Here is a 24222-nt window from a genome sequence, read left to right on the forward strand (position 1 = left end):
AGGTAAACCTGAAGTTTTTAAAAGACAGCAAAGTAAATTGTGCAATACCCAACTATGATTGGGAATTTTTTTTGTTTAATTTACAGCCAGTGGAAATCAGTCAAGTTCACTGAAGCGGAGCTAGCGGTGCGCCTACTGTACATGCTGGGTGAAGCTATACCAGTGAACCAGGGTAACCACTTTATTGGGGACCAGGCGAGGGCTGAGATCATGAGAGACTTAATGAGAACTGTAAGTTACAAAAGAAAATTAGAAGAACTTTGTCACGGTGGAAATTAGATCTGCGTCGTAGTGAAAAGTAGAACTTGATCACAGTCAACAGATGAACTGTTCACATTGAGAAGTAGAACTTAATCACCATAACAAGTAGAGCTTATTCACAGTTAAACGAACAACTTGATCACAGAGAAAAGTGCAACTTGAGCACAGCAAAAAGGACAACTTGATCTTAGTGAATAGTAGAACAAAAGTAATACAAAAGGTAATACGATCAAGTGCATTTGACACTGACATTGCTGAAATAATATTTGATTCAATGGAATTACTGTAGACCCTGTGGCCTGCGACATCACATGTTTACAGAGGTGCCACAAAACCCGGACTTCCTGGAGGCACAATCTGTATGAAAGGGAACACAAAGTTTGGAAATTGAACTGCATTTAAAGGGTCTATGTAACTTATGTAGGACAGAAAACACAATGTCCACAGATTTACACTAAACTTACACAGTTTGAAGATAATGATAGTAGAAAGCTTCCCTGAAAATATTACGTGCTGAGGTGATGTAGTGTTGGGGAAATGAGTAAAACAATGTCATGAAAAAAATGTTCGTCTCATGAGACGAAAATTATTTTAATCATTTACAAACTTATTTTCATGACATTATTTTACTCATTTCTCAAAAACTACAGCACCTCAGTAAGTAAGATTTGAAGGGAAGCTTTCCACTATCATTATCTTCAAACCCTGTAAGTTTAATGTAAATCTATGGACATTTTGAAAAAGTACCCAAATCCTTTAACGCAGTTCAATCTATAGATGTCGCGAACAAGCGCACATCGCAAAACTTGGTTCAAACAATTTGTAGCTATGCCACTAAATCGTACTATGATTACATGGCCAGTCTATTATCTCGTCTGCCAGAAAATGCCATGGAATGTACACTAATCACTTTTGTTTTGTTTCTGGAAATAAGGTGACACAGTTTGTATTCAATATTCACTTTACCTGTTTTTACAAAATGTCGCTCTATGTTTGTTTTTCAGCTTGTCACAAGCCGAGTAGTTGAGCATTCTCATTGGGCAGTTGGCCTTCAGGTAATGTTACATGAAATAATCACTTCGCCTAAAGGCAGTGGACACTATTGGTAATTGTCAAAGACCAGTCTTCTCACTTGGTGTATCTCAACATGCTTAAAACAACCAACCTGTGAAAATTTGAGCTCAAGCAGTCGTCGAAGTTGTCATGGTTGCGAGATAATAATGAAAGAGAAAAATACCCTTGTCACACGAAGTTGTGTGCTTTCAGATGCTTGGTTTCCAGACCTCAAATTCTAAATCTGAGGTCTCAAAATCAAATTCTTGGAAGATTACTTCTTTCTCGAAAACTACATTACTTCAGAGGGAGCTGTTTCCCACAATGTTTTATACTATCAACAGCTCCCCATTACTTGTTACCAATTAAAGGTTTTATGCTAATAATTAATTTGAGTAATTACCAATAGTGTCCACTGCCTTTAAAGGCATTGAACACTATTGGTAATGATTCAAAACAATTGTTGGTAGTAAGCAATGGACAGCTGTTGATAGTATAAAACTCTGTGAGTAACATAGATTTTGAGAAAGAAGTAATTTCTTACTCAAATAATAAAAGACTTCAGCTGAAGTATTTTATTATGCATCTGAAAGCACAAACATTTGTGCAACAAGGGTGTTGTTTCTCTCATCATTTTCTCGCAACTTTGATGACCAATTGAGCCCAAATTTTCACGAGTTTGTTATTTTATGCATATGTTGGGACACACCAAGTGAGAATACTGGTTTATGAAAATTACCAAACGTGTCCAGTTCCTTTAAAGGTAGGGTCAAAAATGATTTTTTATTTCAACGTAGTGCTGATTTGTAGGCAAACTTATAACAGGCCTGTGAAATCTCCGCTCTTTTTAATTTCCAAGTCCGCATTTTTCTTGGGTTCCACTTTTTTCCCGTTCCTTGTTTTTCGTGCAGCCTCCGCTTTTTTCCCGTCCCGTATTTCTATCTACTTTTTTTTACATCCGAAATGCATCGTCAAGCAGCACGTACCTGGAATCGGGAAGCACTTTAATTGTGATTTGATTTTGACATGTGAGTCGGGGGCTAGACCAAGTAAAATGCTCCGTGTTGGTCTTTCATTGGAGCCATTGTTGTTAATTTTTCGTTTGCGCGATGTTTATTTTACATGTACTTCAATGTCATTGTTCCATTGCACCAATAGAGGGCGCTTTACTAAAAAGCCAACACCTTGAGACAAGATTAGGCACACATGGTTTTCCCCCATGCGACGTACGTTGTGTGCGGTGTGTATTTTTTTTGCGACAAGGAAGTACAAATTATGGCAGTCGACGACGAGGACTCATTGCGCTCGTGGATTTATTCCTAAAGGAATGCTACAAAAATATATTGAAAATGAGGATGCACAACACATTGTAACATGTAAGAATTGTGGCCTATGTTTCTGTGAATTTGTTGTGTACGCTTCAGTTTTTAATTAATTTATTACGTTCGTACGGTAGTGCTGGCCCAAAATCCGGACAACAATTTTCCGCTTTTGTTTTCATGACCCGCTCACAGGCCTGCTTATAAGGAAAGATACAATGAAAGTCAAGTGTGAAATGTCAGCAGAATACAGTGTTTACTTGCTGAGAAAACAGCCAAGAACTGTCAAGGTAGTTTCACAAGAATGTTGAGTCCATTCAGGATTTCAGTGAGGTGACAGTGGGTAGCGATCTGACTGTAGCATTCACGAACGGACACCAACCCCTAAGAAATCTAAGAAATGATTCATGCATGAATAGTTTCTCAGATTCACTTGTTTTTGGGCGAAAAATTATCCAAACCCTTTTACTTCAAAGGAAATCCCTTCTCAAAATAGTTTATGCTGCAGCACTCCTATGCTTAGCAAATTCTTGTGTGCTGAGCAGCTGCAGCACTCATATGCTTAGCAAATTCTTGTTTGCTGAGCAGCTGCAGCACTCCTACGCTTAGCAAATTCTTGTGTGCGCAGCAGCTGCAGCACTCCTATGTTTAGCAAATTCTTGTGTGCTGAGCAGCTGCAGCACTCCTATGCTTACCAAATTATTGTGTGCTTAGCAGCTCTATGAAATTGAACCCCTGACTTCCTGGTCTCACTACAGGTCTTTGAGACGATAGCCAGGTATGAGAAGTTCTTTAACTGTGAGCCCCAGCACATTCCGGACGTCTTGATGGCCTTTCTTGGGGACAGAGGGCTGAGGCACTGCCACCCGACCATACGTAGCAGGACGGCGTACCTCTTCGGACGTTTCATCAAATCCCTCAAGCATCACCTGACAGAGTTCACTGACGAGATTCTCAAGAGGATTTCAGATCTACTGGTGATTGCTCCACCGGTAAGACCAAGGAGAAAATAATATTGCTTCCGAATCTTGCGTAAAGGCAAAGTTCATGTATTGACCCATTTCACCTGACGTCATCATCAGAAAACTCTAAAATGCGCCATACTAGTGGGCAATTTCACTGTTCGTTTTCATTTATAATGTAACTTTTTCTCTATGCCGTGCGTTATGCAGTGAAGTTTGCATTTAAGGCGACGCGGCGATAATAAACATAAAAAACCTAACTGCCCACCAACATGGTGAACTTGGAATCAGTCGCCGCGTGTGACGCACGTGCAAGGGGCCAATACCTTTGGTTTTTAGAACCGTTGGATTGTATTTATCCTATATAAATGTAGATGTATACAGTACAGTAACCGTAAAAGTTTCATATCAGAAGATGTCGCGTTTTTGAAATATTTCCGAAAATCCGGAATAAGTATGTTCATGCAGGACGAACAATCCCTTATAGGGATTCACAATCTGAGAAACCCTATGACCCAGATTCAAATTTTGTGGCATAAAAACTGACACATTTTCCAGATTACTTTGAAGTAATTATATCTCTTAAGATGCTTTATACTGTTGAAAGCTGTATAGTCTTCGAACCAAATTTTGGTATTGTGATGAATTTTAAGAGTGATAACAAAACGCAGACCATCCCTTTAGTGTGATATTACATGTATATGTAATGTACATGTAGAAGCGAGAGTTCAAATAAAGACACCAACTTCTCCATCAATTTCTGTTTTTCCGTATTAGGCGCTAAAGACGATTGTGTGTTTTATGGGAAATCCTGTACTTAGCCAGAAATCCAACCACTTATGAATCCATTGAGCAAGTCCAGTAATATTTCAGTTACATTGAGTTTGTGTGGTTTCTATCATTACAGGACAATGGTCATCCACTTTTACTGACCAGCGATGACCAGTTGTTTATGTACGAGGCAGCTGGAATGATCATTGCATCAAGTAGCTATCAACCAGAGGTAAGGAGGAAAGTCCATTTTCAAAAAAAAACATTCTGGCTGTTTTTTTTAAAGGTTTTTTTTTAAGTATTTGTTTTCAAGTTGTTTATAATAGCGAAGGTTTCTCAGCTTGTGTTTTACAAGAGTACTGTCATTTTATGCCACAAAAAGACACAGTTTGATTCTCCTAAACGGTTTTGTTTTAATTCCACACAGAAAAAAGCCTACCTGATGAAGAATCTGTTAGCGCCAACCATAGAGAAATTCAACACCATGTTTGATAAGATGTGCATTGAGAAGGATGAGCAGAATAGAGAGAAGTACGCTGAGGTGGCAGCCCAGGCTATTGCATTTGCAAGGTACGAGTAGGTCACCCTTGCACTGCGTCGTAGTAGTTTATCCTGTTGGTGGTCTGTTAATTTTATTTGACGTTTGTTTGTTATTGATATCCAGTGGGAGACTTTCAGGACACTTGGTGGCAGCAGACTTCTCAGGTAAAATCCATTGTTCTCAGTAATGTGCGCATGCTCAGAACTACGTAAACAATGGCAATTTACCTGGTAAGTCTGCTGCCACCTAGCGCCTCAAAGACTCCCGTTGCGGATAGCAGATAAGCGCCATATAAAAGTTGAAGATTTCAGTTACACATTGAGAGAAACATTATTTTAAATAAATTAAAAATAGACTGTGGCACACCAACAAGGACACATACATACAGAACGTTGTTGTTGTTAAACCCTCTTTTCCATCCTTATAGCCCTCCAGTAAAGCTTTACATCAATGAATTTACCAGGTATATGTACATAAGTCTAGACCAGATTTCCAAAAAGGGCCCTAGTTAAGGAAGGGAGCAGCATTTTTGAGTAAAAGTTGGTAATCATACCTGATTTAACTAATTTGGGGGTGCTGAATCCGAAAATGGTGGATACCAAGGCTAATTTTTAGTCCTTCACCCTGAAAAATCAAATTTAAAACAATACAGAAAACCTAGCAGACGACGGACTTCTCACGTGAAAAATAGTCAGGTTCTGCTGTGGTTCCATATTGATGTTGTCAGGATACCATACAGGGCAGGTACCCGGGTGCAGGTCGGGTATCCGTAACAAACCTTTGATTGTACTGGATAGATCTGCAATCAAATTGGTTTTTCAGAGGGACCAACATGTGCTTCCAATGTCATTTTGAAAGTATTTGAGTTTTTTCTAATAAAGAGTTATTTATTATTTGTACATAATGTCTCTGTTGTTAAAAGCACAAACCATTGATTATGTTCTCTTATAATGTAGGCCTACACTACTTAAACAGGTAGGCCTACCAGGTGTAGTCTAGACTCAACAATCATACAGAAAATTGTATATCAACTCTTCAGTGCTCCCTGTTTTTGAATAGGTTAGCTTTTAGTGTTCACACTCATGGCTTGAAATTATCTTACCAGTCAAAAAAATTTATTTTAGAGGATTTTAAAGTAACTCATTTTTCGATTACAATTCTCCCCCGTTTTAGAAAGTATTCTCCACAGTTGACGAACCAATTTAACTGTTGTAGGCTAGCAATTGAAAAAATAAATTCCAGTTTGTTTGTTTGTTGGCAGTATAACGCATTGTTAGATGTGTTTGTTCACACGGACAAATTTCACACAAGAAGACGATAGTAAGATTCCGAAACAAAGGACAACAAAATATGTATCCCCTCCATTGATAAAACAGTCCACCCCTCTCTTTTCAGCTGGGTGTGAGAAACAAGGAAAAAACAAATATCTCTTTATTCATTATTGCCGCTCAATCCACAAGTATAGACTCCTACTTTATTTTTGTATGTCAGCTAGGACGGTTCCCAGCAATGAATCATTCATGAAAGGTGTTCGTATCTTCGATATTAGCAATCATAGTTTGGAGTACAAACTGTGGCAAATTGTTTTGCTAAACAAAAAAGTGGACTTCTTTGCAATGTGATAGTATATGATTCATGATTTAGATGACTCTGTACATAAGTGGATGCTGGAAAGGACGACATACACTGAAAAGAAGATGCCTCCTTGCATCAAGCTGTTGTATGTGTTTCAGTGTTGTTTCAGTACTACAAGGATACCTTCTCTGGTATACTTCTATCATAACATAACATAAAATCAGGTTAATTTTTAGGAAAAACACTATTGGATTTTGGGAAATATCAGCTTGAATGAAATGCTTTGATGCGTCGATTCCATAGAGGCATTTTTGTAATGTCATGTAACTGTATCTCCCCAAAGGAAGTTTACATGTTTACACAATTATATGTTTGCTTCCATCTGCATGATGATCTGTGTTTTTTTCGCAAGTCATTATTCAATCAAATTGCAATGTGTTGTGTACTATTAATTCTGTATTTTCTTTTATAGAAATGTCTCTGTAAGGACAGGGATGGGAGCCCAAATACTACAAAACATTTGTTTATATTTTATATACATTGGGTTATTTATTGGACATAATATTAAGTGACATCAAACTGAGACACAAATATTGCTTGATTTTCGCACTCTAAGTATCTTGAACTATTCTGACAAAAAAAAAGCTGACATACAAAAATACTTGTGGATTGAGCGGTAATAATAGATAAAGAGATTTTTTTCCCATGTTCTTCACACCCAGCTGAGAAGAGAGGGGTGGGTTGTTTTATCGATGGAGGCGATACATATTTTGTTGTCCTTTGTTTCTGAATCTTACTATCGTCGTCTTGTGTGAAATTTGTCCGTGTGTACAAACACGACTAACAATGCGTTATACTGCCAACAAACAAACAAACTGGATTAGCGAACAACAGTTAGATTGGTTCAGAAACTGTGGGGAATACTTTTTAAAACGAGGGAGAATTGTTATAGAAAAATTAGTTACTTTAAAATCCTTTAAAATCAATTTATTTTTTACTGGTTAGATAATTTTAAGCCATCAAGTATCATTGTTGAGTCTAGACTGCACCTGGGCCCAATTTCATGGCTCTGCTTACCGCCGAATTCTGTGCTTACGATTGCGATTCCCCGCTAACGTGCAAGCGCCGAATTTCTGCGCTAGCCTAGTAAGCGTAGAATACCTAGTAACTTGGAATACGCACGCGCAGAAGCCCAAATTCGCCGCAAACCCATGAAATACGTTTGCCGTAAGCACAGAATTCCCTGCTTCCGTAAGCGCCAATTCTGTTTAAGTAGTGTATATAGGCCTACATTATAAGAGAAAATAATCTACGGTTTGTGCTTTTAACAACAGAGAAATTATGTTCAAATAAAACTCTTTATTAGAAAAAACACTAACTCAAATACTTTCAAAATGACATTGAAAGCACCTGTTGGTCCCTCTCAAAGTGCAATTTGATTGCAGATCTATCCAGTACAATCGAAAGTTTGTTACGGATACCTGACCTGCACCCGAGTACCTGCCCTGTGTGGTATCCTGACAACATCAATATGGAACCACAGCAGAACCTGACTATTTTTCACGTGAGAAGTTTGTCGTCTGCTAGGTTTTCTGTATTGTTTTAAATTTGATTTTTCAGGGTGAAGGACTAAAAATTAGCCTTGGTATCCATCATTTTCGGATTCAGCACCCCCAAATTAGTCAAATCAGGTATGTTACCAACTTTTACTCAAAAATGCAGCTAGAAGTTGTTTTTTTTAAAATCTGGTCTAGACTACGTGTATAAGTCTGCTACCACCTAGTGTCTCCAGAAACTCTCCTATATGAAAAGAAAATGATGTACGATGTCTTTTAACCCCCTTCTCCATTCTCGCAGTCGCACCAGTAAAGCTTTCTACACCCAGCTGACCATCAAGCAGAGTGGGTGCGAGGTGTGCTACACCGAAGCCCTCCAGGTGTTCCTCAGGGCCCTGGACACCCCCTATCACCATCAGATCCTTCACTCTGTGGTGCGGCAGTATCTCCATCGGATGATAATCTGCCTGGAGGAATCACTCCTCCCCTACGTCCCCATCGCTGTGGAGCACCTCCTCAAGAAGTGTGAGGCAAGAGATATTCACGAGTTCATCCCGCTCATTAACCAGATTGCCGGCAAATTCAAGGTATGGGATCGTGAATCGGTGACTCCGCTAATATTCCGACACTTCCATGTGCCAACAACTCCTTGTTCCTAAAACTTCGTTCGGATTTACACGCCAGGGTTAGGGTTAAGGTTACTGGTAGGGATTAGGAAAATATACTAGATTAGCAACATAGGGGTGTTGGGAAGTATGGGTGTCGGAACAGGATGTAGGAATATAGGTGTGTAACACGTGAATCTAGTTTATAATAACACACAATTTTGTACCCCTCAGTCCAATAGGCTGAAGGGGTATTGTCTTTGCCCATGTCAACTCTCCGTTCCGGGGGCATGAGGTGAGGAGGGGGATTGACCTGGAGGAAAGGAAATTGGTCATTCCTTTTGAGTTCAGGGAACCAGTCATAGTAGACATAAAATAGGACACATTAAGCTGGTAACCTGTAACTCTACACATATGTTGTAACCTGAGCAAGTGTTTGTTTTTTTAGCAACTCGCAGGAACTGTTTTTCAACTGTTTGAATTGAGTCCTGAATTAAATTTGGGAAAAAATGGAAAGGCTTGTATTATTTTCACGGCTTTTGCCTTCATTGTCATCTAAGTAAAATGTGGTATATTATTATTATTATTATTTATTTATTTATTTTTTTTTCTGGGAAAGGATATAATATACTTATTTTTGCAAGAACTAGTTTTTATCTTAAAGTCACCTGGAAGTGGTATTTTTTCAAAATAAAGCTTTTGTCACTAATATATGTGTTTTGATGAGTGGAATGTGAATGAACAGTTAACTAAGGTTTAAAAAAATTAGTTCTTATGTTATTTACAAATTTAAGAGTAGACCCCGACCCGAGAGGGCGCTGTTCGTGACGTCAATCGAGGCAGACCTTGCCTGTAATGCGTAGAGTAAACACAATTGCAAAGTACATGTACGGACCAAGTCGTGAGTTTGTACGTTTAAAAAAAAAATAATAATTTCCGGCAATGCCGACCAGGTGTATTGCTGCTGAATGCAGAAAAACACTTTTTGAAATGTACCAACTCACGACTTGGACGTACATGTACTTTGCACGTGTGTTTACTATACGCATTGCAGGCAAAGTCTGCCTCGATTGACGTCACAAAAGGGGTAGGCGGAGTCAGTCCCCCAAACAACTTTATATATTTTTTAAACATATAAATCGTGACAAACAAACACTAAAAAAATTGTTTTATTTTAGAGTACAATCGTTCCATTCCTGCGATCTGTCTTCATGCCGATTGTCACGACGATCTTCAACGTCTTGGGACAGCCGGCCGATGAGTTGGACATCCAAGCCAAGCAAGACAAAGACCTCCTGAAGAGGAGTTACTTTCAGTTCTTGCAGACTCTGGTTGCTAATGACGTCAGTGAGGTCATCTCTGGCCAAGGTGAGATTTGGTTTTCTTATCAATGTCTCTAGAAACTTTTTTGTTTTGGAGAAACAAAAAAAGGGCCTGTGATGTCACAGTGGTCCAGTGGTTAGACTGCAGGACTCGCAATTACAAGGTTCTGGGTCCGAGTCCTAGCAAAGCTAACCACTGATTTCACAATGACTAGAATAATGAATGTCCTCTACATGTAGTTACTGCTGAATCACAATATCCTGATTAGTGTAATTCATAATCTTGCACGTTAAAAATCAGTGTTTGTATGAGAGAGATTGGCTGTTGCCGGCTTGGTGTTTATATCCCCCCCGGGTAGTTTGCCGAGTTCCCTCCCTTGATGGGGAGATCATCGATACAAACAAACACTGTATAGACCAATGTCACCTTGTTAACAAACCAGTTTAGCAGGCGTAAAAACTACACTTGCGTTATTTGAAATCTTATCTTTCAAGATTTGAAATTATCAACTAAGTCCAGCATTGTAAGACGAACCGCTAAACAAGTTTTAAGATGTGCCCAGAGTTGATGAAACGTGTGCAGCCTCTATAGATTTCATGTTCTCTTTCGCTGAGATGTGTACAAGACTAAAAGGGTCTGTCGTTAACATGTGATGTCATTGGTTCTTAAATAATGAGAAGAGGTCTAAAAGAGCACTTTTGATAATTCTCAAAGTTAGAAATTCTGCATGATGTGAACACAATGTAGAAATTCAAGGCTTGAGAAACTGCGATTGGAAAACAATCTATTGACCCCTTGCGGCAATCAAACGCGGCAACTGTGCCACGTCTCAGTTGGTTTGAGTGTAAACCCTGCATCGCCTAAAATGCCCACTTCACTGAATAATGCACAGTGACATTGACCACCAAAGTAGCGCATACAAGATTATTCTGATGACGACCTCCGATGAATTGGGTCCATATAGTTAAATTGTGCACATTCTTAATAGAAGGAAAACGGCCCATACACTATACACTAAAGTTCTGCAAAAACTTTGTATGGTGGAAAAACAAATTAAAGAAGCCAAGTTTTGTTTGACTTTGCTTGTTTTGAAAATAGTTTTGAAAACAGTCTTGAACAGCAAAGTGCTGCTTTGTGGAAAAACAATCTACATGTAGAGAGCGAAATAAGCTCTTTGAAACCTTTGCACGCTGGAAAAACAATCTAAAAACCAAATTGTGTGTAAGTTTCTTTTAGAGAGAAAATCTGAGAAATTAATTTTGCAAAGTTTGTAATAGGAGAAAAAAGGCTTGGAGCCAATGTTTGTGTAACTTTGATTGGAAAAAAATCTAGAGAATTTTTTTGTGTATAATTCTGAATAGTAGAAAACAACCTGAAAACAGTGGAAAAACAATCTAAAAGCCAATGTTTGTGTACCTTTGCTTTAGTTTGAACTAAAGTTCTGCAAAACAATCTAGATAGAAAGTAAACTCTGCGAAACATTGCACGCTGAAAAACAAACAGGTTTGTGTGTACATGTACCTTCGTTTGGTTTCCAAATAATCTAGAAACCATGTTTTGCTAAACTAGGCTATGCATGGTGGGAAAACATTCTAGATAGAAAGTAAACTCTGCGAAACATTGCACGCTGGAAAAACAACCATGAAGCCAAGCTTTGTGCAACTTCATGAACTTAGCTTGGTTTTATAACAATCTAGAAACCATGTCTTGCGAAACTCTGCATGGTCGAGCGCTGAAAAAAATATAGAAGCCAAGGTTTGTGTGACTCTGTTTGATTTGAAAACAAATCTAGAGTAATAAGGTTTATGTAGCTGTGGGCGATGGAAAAATAATGTACATTTGTAGAAGCCAATGTTTGTGTAACATGGCTTGGTATTTTAACAATCTAGAAACCATGTTTTGCAAACTTTGCATGGTCGAAAAAACAATCTAGAAAGAAACTAATCTCTGTGAAACTTTGCACTCTGAAAAGAAACAACCCAGGAGCCAGGGTTTGTGCAACTTTGTTTGGTTTGAAAAAAATCAAAAGTAATAAGGTTTTTGTTGCTGTGGGTGATAGAAAAACAATCACATCTACATAAGGTAAAGGTAAGGTTCATTTTTATTTGCAACCACATACGGTTGGATTCATTATAATAAATAAAAAATACTAAAACTTACAAAAAACATCACAAAAAACTTTAAAAATCATTAAACTATGTATTTTACAAGATAAAGGTACAAAGAGTAAATGAAAAATATCAAAGAATGACCAGTACAAATATTACAATATATATGTGCAGTGTGTAAGCCAAAAAATTGCAAAACTCTGCATGATAGTAAAACAATCTTGAAATTGTAATTGCCTTCTATCGAACTGCAGTGCATCTGTAAAAGATTAGGGTGGTGTACTAGCATGACCCTTACAGTCAAAACTGTCAATATAGAAACTCTGCATAAACTCGGAATATTTGCAACAAGTGTAGTAGGATTTTATTCTAGATCATTTTCCTGGTAACCAGGAAAGCTGAGAGATTTGCCAACCACACTGGGATGCCTCCAGTTGTTATGCAAGATACCACCATTCAAAGAATAAATATCCGGACCAGGCGGGGTTTCTTAATTGATTAAAGTTGTATAAGTTGTATTGTTTTCGTTAACAATTTCACTTTCACTTTTCAAGGATATTCCTTTTTCCTTAATCATCCTGATTAAGGAAAAAGGAATGTCCTTGAAAAGTGAAAGTGAAATTGTTTGACCCGTTGGATAAAGTCTTACAATTCTTATCAGGAAATCAGGAAACGCCTTTACTGGTATCCTCTAGATAAAATTGTGATGTTGGTTTTTTTTATTTGACGTTTTGTTATTACTCGTCCAATAGCACAATTAGCGCCAATAACAGGATGGATAAGGGACAAGAAGAAATGTTCAGTTTTAGATTTGGAAGGAAAATCCCAATGAAGGAAAACCCATGCAATCAAGCAGAGACAGAAAACCTAATCCACACATGCAAGGGTCCGGTCTAAGGTGGGATTGGAACCGGGGTCCACAGAGGTAAAAGGCAGGCAAAGAAATCACTGAGAAGGGAATTAATGTCATTATTTTTTAAAGGAATGCAGACTCTTTGACCAAAATTTCAAGAAAAAAAACACTGTTTATAGTTTAACATTCAAATTCGTTTTTATTCAACTCTTTCAGTTCCAAGATGGCACATGTACGATCTATTTTATGTACTAAGGCCGTGTCCGAAACGACGACTTCGGCTACAGCTACGGCTAGATCAGCGCGTCTACCAGTGTTGAAGAATAGCAGACGCGCGCGATCTAGCCGTAGCTGTAGCCAAAGTCGTCGTTTCGGACACGGCCTTAGAATTGTTATCATGCATATATGTGCAACTCATAGTTTACATGTTATCATGAGAGGGCATTATTACTCAAGAAGTAACTGTTGACTTTGGGGTGAACCACTGCAAAATCAGCCAAAATATGCAGTTTGTTTTGTTAGAAACACTTTTTAAAAATATTTTGTATACAATTTAAAGGCAGTGGACACTATTGGTAATTGTACTCAAAATAATTATTAGCATAAAACCTTACTTAGTAACGAGGGAGAGGTTGATATAAAATGATAGTGAGAAACGGCTCTCTGAAGTTACGTAGTTTTCAAAAAAAAAGTTTTTTTATTTTATTTCGAGACCTCAAGTTTAGAATTTGAGGTCTCGAAATCAAGCATCTGAAAGCACACAACCTCGTGTGACAGTTTTGTTTTTTCTTTCATAATTATCTCGCAACTCTGACGACCAATCGAGGTCAAGTTTGTTATTTTATGCATATGTTGAGATAAACCAAGTGAGAAGACTGGTCCTTGAAAATTACCAATAGTGTCCACTGGCTTTAAAAATAAACTAAAAAAGCTGTACATCTTATGTTCAAAATTACCCAAAAAGTGGGCACTGAAAGAGTTAAATATCTCTTAAATAAAATAACACTGCCAACAATAGACAAACGGTTTAATTTCAGATGTTTATATATTTATTTTGTTACGTTCCAATTTGGACAGATGCACAGAATTTCAAGCAAGTGTTACTGACCGTGATCCAGGGTGCAGTGGAATCACAAGACCCAATAGTAAGTTGTCACTTTTGTGTCTTGTTTTATTTAATTTGTATGCAGTGAATTTAATTTTGGGGGTTCCTATAACCCTCCTACTATTTGACCAATCAATATCAGCCACTGTGGTTTTGATTGATAGATAAGCTTTGCCAGCCTGCAATATGGTTTTACATGTTTGTGGTGAAGGCATGTAAACAACAAAGCACTTCTAAAAGATTTAGGTACCAATGTTGTAGCCATGGTGGGCGGTGCTGGGCGGGCCTGGTCAGGACTCACATTTTTGCCCAGCAATCTGAGGAACATACAATGTGCCGCCCAGCACAGGTTTCAAATATTGTCCTCTTTGCATTGATTTGAGACAAAACAGATGATAAGGAGTATCAAATGTCAAAGAGAAAGAACACAGTCAAAAGATGATTCTACTTATTGCGTGGCCCCATAACAAGAACAGTTTTGAAACCTGGCCCACTTCAGCAATAATGACCTATAATTCAAGACGAATAGTTTTGTTGATCCCCTTGCCCTTGGTAGACTTCCAACAAAACTTGATTTGTTGCCCATTACTAAAACTGGTCTAGCTGCAACACTGTTGGGTACCTTTTTGTTACACAAAACACAATGGCCACATATTTACTTAAACTTACACCATTTGAAGATAATGATAGTTGAAAGCTTACCTTAAAATATTACTAGCCGAGGTGCTGTAGTTTTGGGGACTTGAGTAAAACCTGTCACGAAAACACGTTTTTCATGCTGAAATAATTTTTGTCTAACTGAGACGAAAATTATTTTTGTGACTAGTTTTAATACTCATTTCTCAAGTAATACTTTTGAGGGAAGCTTTCTTCCATCCTTATCTTTAAAGGGTTTAAAGTTTAATGTTTATCTGTAGATATTGTGTTTTGTGTCCTACAAAAAGTACCCAGCCCTTTAATTAGCCATCAGTCTGGTTGGAGTTTACCTTTCCTTTGTTATTGATTTTCACTTCTGCGTGGGTTATGTTTTTATGCTGGGATAGACAGAGACTTATTCTATTTGCGCAAGAATTTTGTATTGTATTTTGTATTTTGCAGTGCTGGTATATTTGTATTTTGACTCATTGACTTAGCCCCCCTACAGGCAAACAGTCTAATGCCTTGTGGTAAAGATTTATATCATAGCCATCAAGCCTAGACGTCTGCTTTCGTTTACCGCCACATAATGCATCATGCATTTAACTCTGTTATTATTTTTTTTTAATAGCATTCTGTGGTTTATTGCTTGCCTAGAATGTGACGACCGCACATTAACAATTTGGTTTTGAAAAACATCTCTTAGAATGCTGGAAGTTAACGATTTTGTTTTTTTGGATGTCTTCCCTTTATGGCATGTGTGGGCAGTTTGTTTGTGTGGGATTTATTGTCATGCCACCCACAAGAACAATATTGAATTACTTGTAGGAAATGGTTGGTGGGGTTCTTCCAATAAGAATTTTCTAAAATATGCTTCATCAAATTATGTGGCATGTCATGGCTAAGCAATTTAGAGCAGTGGACTTTGATCAGCAGAGTGTAGGGAAAGAATCCAGTTGGGGAAGTTGTGCTTTCTGCTCTACCAGCCAGGCTTCCAGTCTAGTTGGTGATACCCAAGCCTACATCCGTATATAGAGTGTTAAGTGGGTAACCCTGTTTCAGCCTTAGGAGTAGGTTGCAACGCCCCCTGGAAAAATAGTTGTCTACTTCTGTTGTGATTTCTTGGGTTGATGAGGTAAACGGTTCAATGCTTGAATAACCGGACCTTGGCCAGTGGTTCAGTGGGTGTTTTTAGCCAAGTGGTCTGGTCGATGTATTGTTTGATCTAGACAAACTTGCAATAGATATAATTCATGCTGCAATTTTGTCTAGGTTACAGTCAACTGTCAAAGCGTCTCATTGCAGAGCTGTCTAGTCTACATGTAGTTCACCTAGGGATGAGATTCTTCAGACATTTATATGAATTTTATGTCGGCCTGGTAAAGAAAATCAGACAATATATTTGTCCACAAATAAAGAAATTTTGCTCTTTCTACTTCTCTAATGCTTTGGATACTGTTCCCAAAAGCTCCTTGTAGTCTATAACTTTAAAGGGTTACTAAAAGGTAGAAATGCCATCATTTCAACACACCTTTGAATTTGTATCCAAGTTTCAGACTTTTTGTAATGTCTCTCACCCCTGTTCACCTGACCCAAGCTCTAGTGTTGGCAGCATCAGAGTGTGGGTTCGAATCCCTGACCATGACCAGCAATGTAGCCACGGTGGGCGGCCCGCCCAGAACTAACCAATTTTGCCCAGCACTCTGAGCGAAATGTACTGTGCCGCTAAGCACAGATTACCCCCCAGATTGAACTGCAGCAATGATGGCCCCATATCTAAGCATTAATGATTTTGTTGAACCCCTCGTCCTTGGTGGAGTAATTAAAATTGGAGTTAGAGCCCATCAATAAAAATGGTCTAGACACAAAAATTAAAAGAATGTTCTAGCACAGAATTGACCAGACTAATGTTGTACATGGAAGCATTATTATACAAGAAACTTAATGAAGTCTATCACTTTTCTATCGTCATGTTTCCTAAATGTGTTAGTTTTTTTTTTAAGGGAAGGTACACATTTGGTAATTACTCAAAAACAATACATGTATTATCTTAAACACTGACTTGGTGACGAGCATTGGAGAGCTGTTGATATAAAACATTGTGAGGACTGTCTCCCTCTGAAGTAATGTAGTTTTTGAGAAAGAGGTAATTTCTCACTGAAATAATAAAAGACCTCCAGCTAGAAGATTTTTTTACAACCAAAATTAAGGACAGTGTGTTTACACTTGTTACATGTATGCTGAAAATTGTGCATGGTTTTTTTCACTATTTTCACAGGCTTGTTCTTTCATGCGTATGGTTTACATAAACACTGTCTGCGACTGTTTTGTCAGCTCTACTAATCCTGTGTTACAGCATGTAGCTTGTGAAGGTCTTTTTAAAAAGAAAACCAGAAGGAAAAAAACTTAAGTTAAAAAGTATGAAATTAACAGAGGATTCAGGAACATTTAAATCTGTATGACAAGATTTCATTAATTATTCCGCTATTTCTGGCAAGGTAGGGAGGGACAGAGCAAGCAGAGGTGGGGGTTTTTCTGTTGGAAGCTGCTGACAGTAGAAACTATGCAGTCAGTGCACTCATTCACTATACTTGTGCTTTTGTTTGTCTGGGCGTGCCCAACCACAAGCTTGGGCTTTTCATGTTTATGTCCCCGTTTCCAATTCTCCTCAATACTGTTCTTTGTTATTGGTATTTTGATCATCTGTTGGAATGGAAATAAATGTCTTGAAATGAAAATGACATGAAATTAATTGCGTCCATTGATTGACCTCTCCGCAAACAATGGCGGTCAATGCAAGAGGTTTATACATGTAGGTATTCCAAGACCCCCTCATTGTCCTCAAGATTCATCCTTCTTTTCACCTTTACTTTCCAGCTTTCTCCAGTAGACTATCAGAGCACACTGATCAGAAACGTCGAGTTGAAACCAGTGGTTCTTTTCAGAACCACCCCGCCTCATTTACAGATAGTCATTACCTGGTGTTACCGCAAACCTTTCCATATAGTATTTCCACCATGCGAAGTTTCAAATCCTACTTACTTTCACTTGATCAATTTTTCCTCCTCCTAGGTCCAGAAAACGGCCTTCAACATCTTACGGAAGCTGGTGGACAAGTGGGGAGGAAAAGACGGCCTTCCTGGCTTCCGAGACTTCATCAATGATTACATCATCCCGGCCTGCTTCATGGCCCCCCTCAAGCCTACCTTCAATCTGTCAGATGGTCAGACTGTATTGGTAAGTCCTTGATCTTGATCTTGATTAGTGGGAAGTGTTACGGCTGAGCGGTCAAGAGCACCGAATTCAAACTCTGGTGTTTCTGATCAGCAGAGTGTGGGTTCAAATCCCCAGCTGTGACACTTGTGTCCTTAAGCAAGACACTTTACCATTGCTTTGTCCTTCAGATGGGACGCAAAGCCGTTGGTCCCGTGGGTTGTGTAACGCTTCGCCTCGGTGTTCCTGGCTGTGGCTGCTGAATGTACCGTTAGCACCTTGTAAACCCTTATACATGTAAGGTGCTAAATAATTGGGTCTTGGAATTCAACACGGCAAATAACCTACCTTTTTTGGTAGATATGTGCGCTATGTAAGACTTCAATGTTATTATTATTATTATTATTTTTATTATTATTATTATTAGATAATTGATAAACTTCAACTGGAGCACACTTAATGGGAGATAAGAGATTGAGAAGGGGATTCCTATTGGTAACCCAGATGGTTTAAACAAACTTGTTTTCTTTCATGTCAGTATTCTTCTTCAATTTCAGTGTTGATTTCCCCTAGCTAGTAATTTCAGCTCTTTTTTTTTTGTTTTTTTTCTTTTTTTAAACGAGGGTCATGTGAAATTGATCATACGAAGCCTGGCTTCAGTTGCATGTTTATCTTTGTGTTGATTGTACGGGTTTCCCACTTATATTGATTTGTTCTACATATAAAGGTCAGCGAGTGACATAAAACAGTAAAAATTAATCCCAATGCACATATGCATGTAAACTCAAAAAGAAATTTAAGTAAACACTTAAGTACCGACCGAATTGTCCCCTAGTCTGGTCCCCTAGTTTGATTCAGACCTGGGGCTTGTACCATCCATGTGGATCGGGTTTACTGCCCTGAAATGCTTCTGGAGGTTGCTTGGTTAATATTTACTAACCAACTTTGATGACAGTCTACCTTTTTAGCATTAACCCTGAGCTCAAGGACTGTGGAGGTGTTAGCACCTGGGTTCATGGACTGTGGAGGTGTTAAGAGTACAGCAGGTACTTAATTGTCCCACTTGGCAAACATACTTGAAAATTCCCAAAACACGATTGCAGCATTGCACATATAATAATGGGGAAGTCACAGTCATGTCATACTGTCAGGCTAACACCAAGGTTTCAAGAACCATTTATTTAATATGAGACATGGAGGAGAAGTTTGCAAACTTACTTGAGCAGTTCAGTACGTGCCTTGGACATGTTGGATATCTTGTACCTGCTGCCAAAATTTGTCTCCATATTGTTCATCAAGCGCTTCTGGAAAAGCGCTTCTTGATTCAAAGTCAACATTTGATCTTTCAGACGCCTGTGGAAAGCGCTGTACAAATGTTAAGTTTATTATTATTATTATTATCTGATCATTTTCTTTTTAATTGCACAATTAGGTAGTTTTAGTCAATTAATGTAACATCAGATCACCATGGTTGTCAGTTTACTGACCCAAGGCTAAAACCAGCGGCTTTGGGCCTGTGATCCAGTGATTAACTCCTAGCCTTGAGGTATATTATGCAAGTTGCAATTAACATATGGCCAAATTGAAACACTTGTGTCCTTACAAAGGCACTTTCCACGTTCGGTAATTACTCAAAATATATATTAGCATAAAAACTTATTCGTAACCAGCAATGGAGCGTTGGATGGTATAAAACATTGTGAGAAACGACTCCCTCTGAAGTAACCTAGTTTTTGAGAAAGAGGTAATTTCTCACTAAAACAATAAAAGACTTCTGGCCAGAAGCCTTTTAGTCCTACATGTATCTGAAAGCACACTAATTTGTACAACAAGGATGACATTCATCATTTTGCACATTCATCATTTTCGTGCAACTACAATAACCAATAAAGCCAACATTTTTGCAGGCTTGTTATTTTATGCGTGTGTTGGTATACACCAAGTGAGTATACTGGTCTTCGACAATTACCAAACGTGTCCAGAGTCTGTAAGCAAGACACTTAACCATTACATGTATTGCTATATCCTTCATATTTGATGTAAAGTGGTGTACATACATGTACCACTTTACATCCAATATGAAGGATACACCCAGGTGCTCCAACAGGAAGGGGTTCACCCTAGTCTTCCTGGTCTGCTCTGTACCATATTGCGCCACAGTACCTTGTTAACCATTACATGGTGCTAAATAAAGGAATAGGTCTCACACTTCAAAACATCGCTGGACATCTTATAGGTGAAATACTGAAGGCTTTGAAACTAAAGTGCTATACACTAAGAACCCTTTTATTATTAAGAAATATTATTATAAAACATGTAAAAGCTAGGTTAGAGCTCATGTCATTGTACTATACAGTATTAAAATGTAATGTTTAATGTTGATTGAAGGAAGAGGTTGAATGTTTTTGTGAACACACCTGGAAATAATTAAAAAAATACTAAATCATTGTAGCCTTGCAAAAAAAAACAAACAACAACAAACAACTCTGAAGAGACTGCACTGTCAGCTTTTGTGACGCTGTCATCAACATATTAAAGCATTCATTTTTTCACTAGGGTGTGATCCAGGAGTGTGTTAGGCATGTATCTTGATGGGGTCAGGGTTCGGACTTGTTTTATGCAGAAATGCACGCTTGAAATGTTTTCCTCGGATCAGCTTGTTTCGTCTGTTTTTAATCTCAGTTTTACCATTCAATCAGATGCTTGATTTCGAGACCTCGAAATCTAAATCTGGGGTCTTGAAATCAAATTCGTGGAAAACTACTTCTTTCTCGAAAACTACCTCACCTGAGAGGGAGACGTTTGTCACAATGTTTTAGTGTCAACCTCTCCCCATTACTTGGTACCAAGTAAGGTTTTATGCTAATAATTATTTTGAGCAATTACCAATAGTGTCCACTGCCTTTAAAAGCCTGTTAGGTGTGTGTAAGAACAAATCCCGACTAAAAGCGCCCTGAGGGAAAGTGACATTGCATGTGATGTCTATCATCTCAAAAACCAGATAATCTAAACTGAAGCTCGTTAATTCAAAACCCATCCAGAGGCCAGATTGCGTGACACCATAGTCTGAGAGAAATCCCCCCCTCATGCAATCACTGGTATTGCATCATCATTGCCGGGAATTCCCCCAGTCTTTCACATAAGTCGCAGCGTAATATACGCAAAATGAAGGATTGGCTCAAATAACCGTATTTATAACGCGCCTTTTGCCAAAGGATTGCGTGACACCATAATCTGAGAGAAATCCCCCCTCATGCAATCACTGGTATTGCATCATCATTGCCGGGAATTCCCCAAGTCTTTCACATAAGTCGCAGCGTAATATACGCAAAATGAAGGATTGGCTCAAATTGTAAATGACGGCATGTATGGAAAACAACTTCCATTGCATCCCCACACTCTAACAAGCTGACAGAGTGCAGCCTTGCCAAGCTTCATGTTTTTTAGAGGGACAAGAATTGTAAGACTTTTACAATGTATCTGGAATCAGACTTTTCAAAGTCTGCCTGGTAAACAAAAAAACGCTGCGTTTTTCTTAGACTAAAAATAAGTCAGGCTCTTTTAATCCACTTCTCTAGCAGTCGGGAGACTGTTCCCAGAATCTCCTTGGAATCTTTAATTGCAGGGGTTATCAACAGGTTGAAATGCCATCATCAATGTACCTCTTTAAGATCTGGATGCAAGTTTCATGACATTGTTTTACTAATTTCTCAAAAACTACAGCACCTCAGCAACTAATATTTTAAGGTACACTTTCTACTATCATTATCTTCAAACGGCATGAGTTTAATGTAAGTCTGTGGACATTGTGTTTTGTGTTACATAAAGTACCCAAATCCTTTTAAAAACACTAAGTTATGTTCATGTTCATGTTCATTGATGTACAAGGCCACTGTGCATGTATTTATAACTGCTTTTGGTTATTTACAACCTCACTAAAACTGGACTGCCCCTTGAAACAATTTTTTTTTTATAATTACTTGTAGACTGCCCTAGGACAAAGTACAATGTAGGATTATGTTATAATTGAGGGTACCAGGCAAAAAGTGTTGGCCAATACAATACCCTGGATTGTTCAGTGCTCAATACTGTGAATATATTAACCCAAACCAATCTTGAGGCTGTTTTGTATCACAAATTCTAGCTGGAAAGTGTTTTCAGGATATTATAATGAGGTATGCGACTGTTTGGCTGATCTAAGCTGATGTCCTTTCTTCATATGCCAAAGAAAACATGGGGGGACACGTTACACTTCTATAAACAACAGTTGATTTAAGTGGTGTTTCAAGCTTTGTGTGGTGTGACATTTAAGAAGTAACTACAAATAAGTAAATAAATAGTAAACTTGCGAGTACAACTACAACGCTGTTTTGTAGGAGTGCTTGCTCTCGACATTTCGAACAGTATGTGCTGCGTGTTTTCACTTTCAGGAGAATTTGTTGAGAGCTGGGGTAGCTTGGCGGGATTCCAAGTACGATGCTGGCTGCACCCTCCAGAAATAGCAGATGATGTGATCACTAAGTGATATCATTTCTGGAAGAATTTGGCAGGGGTGACTTGTTGGCAAGGGATCCTCCTCAAGGCAGACTTGAGATGTTGCCAAGATGTTGAGATGTTGCCAAGGGAACCTCATATTTTTGCATCATTTCCCTGGGGTTGGGAAATGTCAGGGATGGCTTTCGGAAGGGGGGGGGGGGGCTATGATTGAGAGGGACTGTGTACTACAGTTGGACCAAAAATAAATCTGGTTTCATGTATGTGTGAAATCAAGAGTAGTGTCAAAACTTTCCTTCAACAGTTAAAGGTTAACATGTATGTGCCTTTGGTTTTTGGAACTGTTGGAAATACTTTCTGAGGTGCTGTAGTTTTGGAGAAATGAGTAAAAACATTGTCATGAAAATAATTTCCGTCTCAGTGATCATGAGATGAACATTCTTTTAGCTTTATCTTACCCCCATATTTGCACCAAGTCAAAGCACCCATTTTTGTTGCTGCCATGTTGCAAAAGTACTTTGAATTATCCTTCTTCAAGATGAAAGTAAGTACCTCATTAGGAAATGTGTCAAAGAGGATACCATCTTATCTATCTATTATCTATTTACTTTCAAGGTGTTTGATTTTCTCAAAATCTTCTTCAGCCTTCAAATATTCTTGAAAGAATAGTAGTAGCGCTTTGTCACCAAAAGCAGATAATATGTGTAGTTCATATGTGATGTGTTAACCTGTAGTTGTGTACATGTACCTATGGCATAGAGTTATATATAAGAACTAGAGGGCGCACTGGTGATGCTTCTTGCACAAACGCGACGAGACCGCAACGAGACACGCACACCATTATGTACGCGCGTTGAATACGAAGTACACGTTGGAGTTTGTGTTGATTGAACGCTGACGCAATGCTGTTTCGTCAACTTACAAAATGGCCGCACAACACACGCTCAGCAATGCCTGTTTGTTCAACTTAGAAAATGGCCGCCTGCGCGCATGCTGGGGTGCGTATATACATGTAGGCCAGTGCGCCCTCTAGTTCTTATATATAACTCTATGACCTATGGTTAAATGCACAGAGTCTTTAATGGTAAAACTACTAAATTGTAACATAATTAGGAAAAACAAAATCTAAAAAGGTTAGCCGAGGCCCACAAGCAATGAATTTGTCAGTCATGTTTGAATTAATCAAAACTCATTCCTGCTACATGTACAATTTGCAGGGTCACTAAAAGACTACACCCCAGGGGCTGCCATCTCATCCACGACAAAAATTTGTTTTGTTTTTTGCCTGAAACTGAAACTGCGGGAACACTCCAAAGGGACTTTCACAAGGTTTAAAAATAGTGGGTTTTGTTGTGAATTTTGTTATGATATGACTCGCCCAGGAAGGATCACCACTTGTTTGGAAATAACATCAGTATTGTTTTGAGTTTTGCAGCCTTGCTTGCCAATGTTTTTTTTTTTTTTTTTTTTTTTTTTTAATGTGTCACCTCAAATGAAGAACTTTGATATTACTGGCAACACGATTGATTACTAATGCATGTGTTGAATACTGCATGATATACTTGGCAAAAGTAAACATAGTTTTACTTTTAAAAATTAATAAAAAAAATGAATTTTGGAAGTAAAATTAACAAACAATCAACCCCAAACAATTTGGTGCATTTTAATATAAATAATAATAATAATAATAATAATAAAAATAACCGTATTTATAACGCGCCTTTTGCCAAAGGATACAAAGTGCCAGGTATTATTACTGCAGGAGTGGGGCGAATTATGAGATATAAGACCTAATCCTTAAGCACCATGTAATGGTTTACAAGGTGCAGTACAATTGCATACCGAAG

At 38.3% G+C, this 24222-nt stretch overlaps 1 protein-coding gene across 3 annotated transcripts in view; it reads left to right on the forward strand.

Moving 5' to 3' along the window:
* LOC117304547 (exportin-T-like) overlaps positions 1–24222 on the forward strand; it is a 52655-nt gene that overhangs the window by 18545 nt on the left and 9888 nt on the right. For all 3 annotated transcript variants that reach the window (XR_004520600.1, XM_033789081.1, XM_033789074.1), the window contains 9 exons: positions 87–231; positions 1266–1316; positions 3392–3625; positions 4503–4598; positions 4794–4936; positions 8340–8625; positions 9822–10011; positions 14005–14072; positions 17741–17905. Coding sequence is in view for 2 of the 3 variants with exons in the window: in XM_033789081.1 (XP_033644972.1) it covers positions 87–231; positions 1266–1316; positions 3392–3625; positions 4503–4598; positions 4794–4936; positions 8340–8625; positions 9822–10011; positions 14005–14072; positions 17741–17905 (1378 nt within the window). In the remaining variant the exon portion in view is untranslated. The remainder of the gene's footprint in view (positions 1–86; positions 232–1265; positions 1317–3391; positions 3626–4502; positions 4599–4793; positions 4937–8339; positions 8626–9821; positions 10012–14004; positions 14073–17740; positions 17906–24222) is intronic.

Source organism: Asterias rubens, chromosome 2 (assembly GCF_902459465.1).
Source record: "Asterias rubens chromosome 2, eAstRub1.3, whole genome shotgun sequence".
Taxonomy (NCBI): domain Eukaryota; kingdom Metazoa; phylum Echinodermata; class Asteroidea; order Forcipulatida; family Asteriidae; genus Asterias; species Asterias rubens.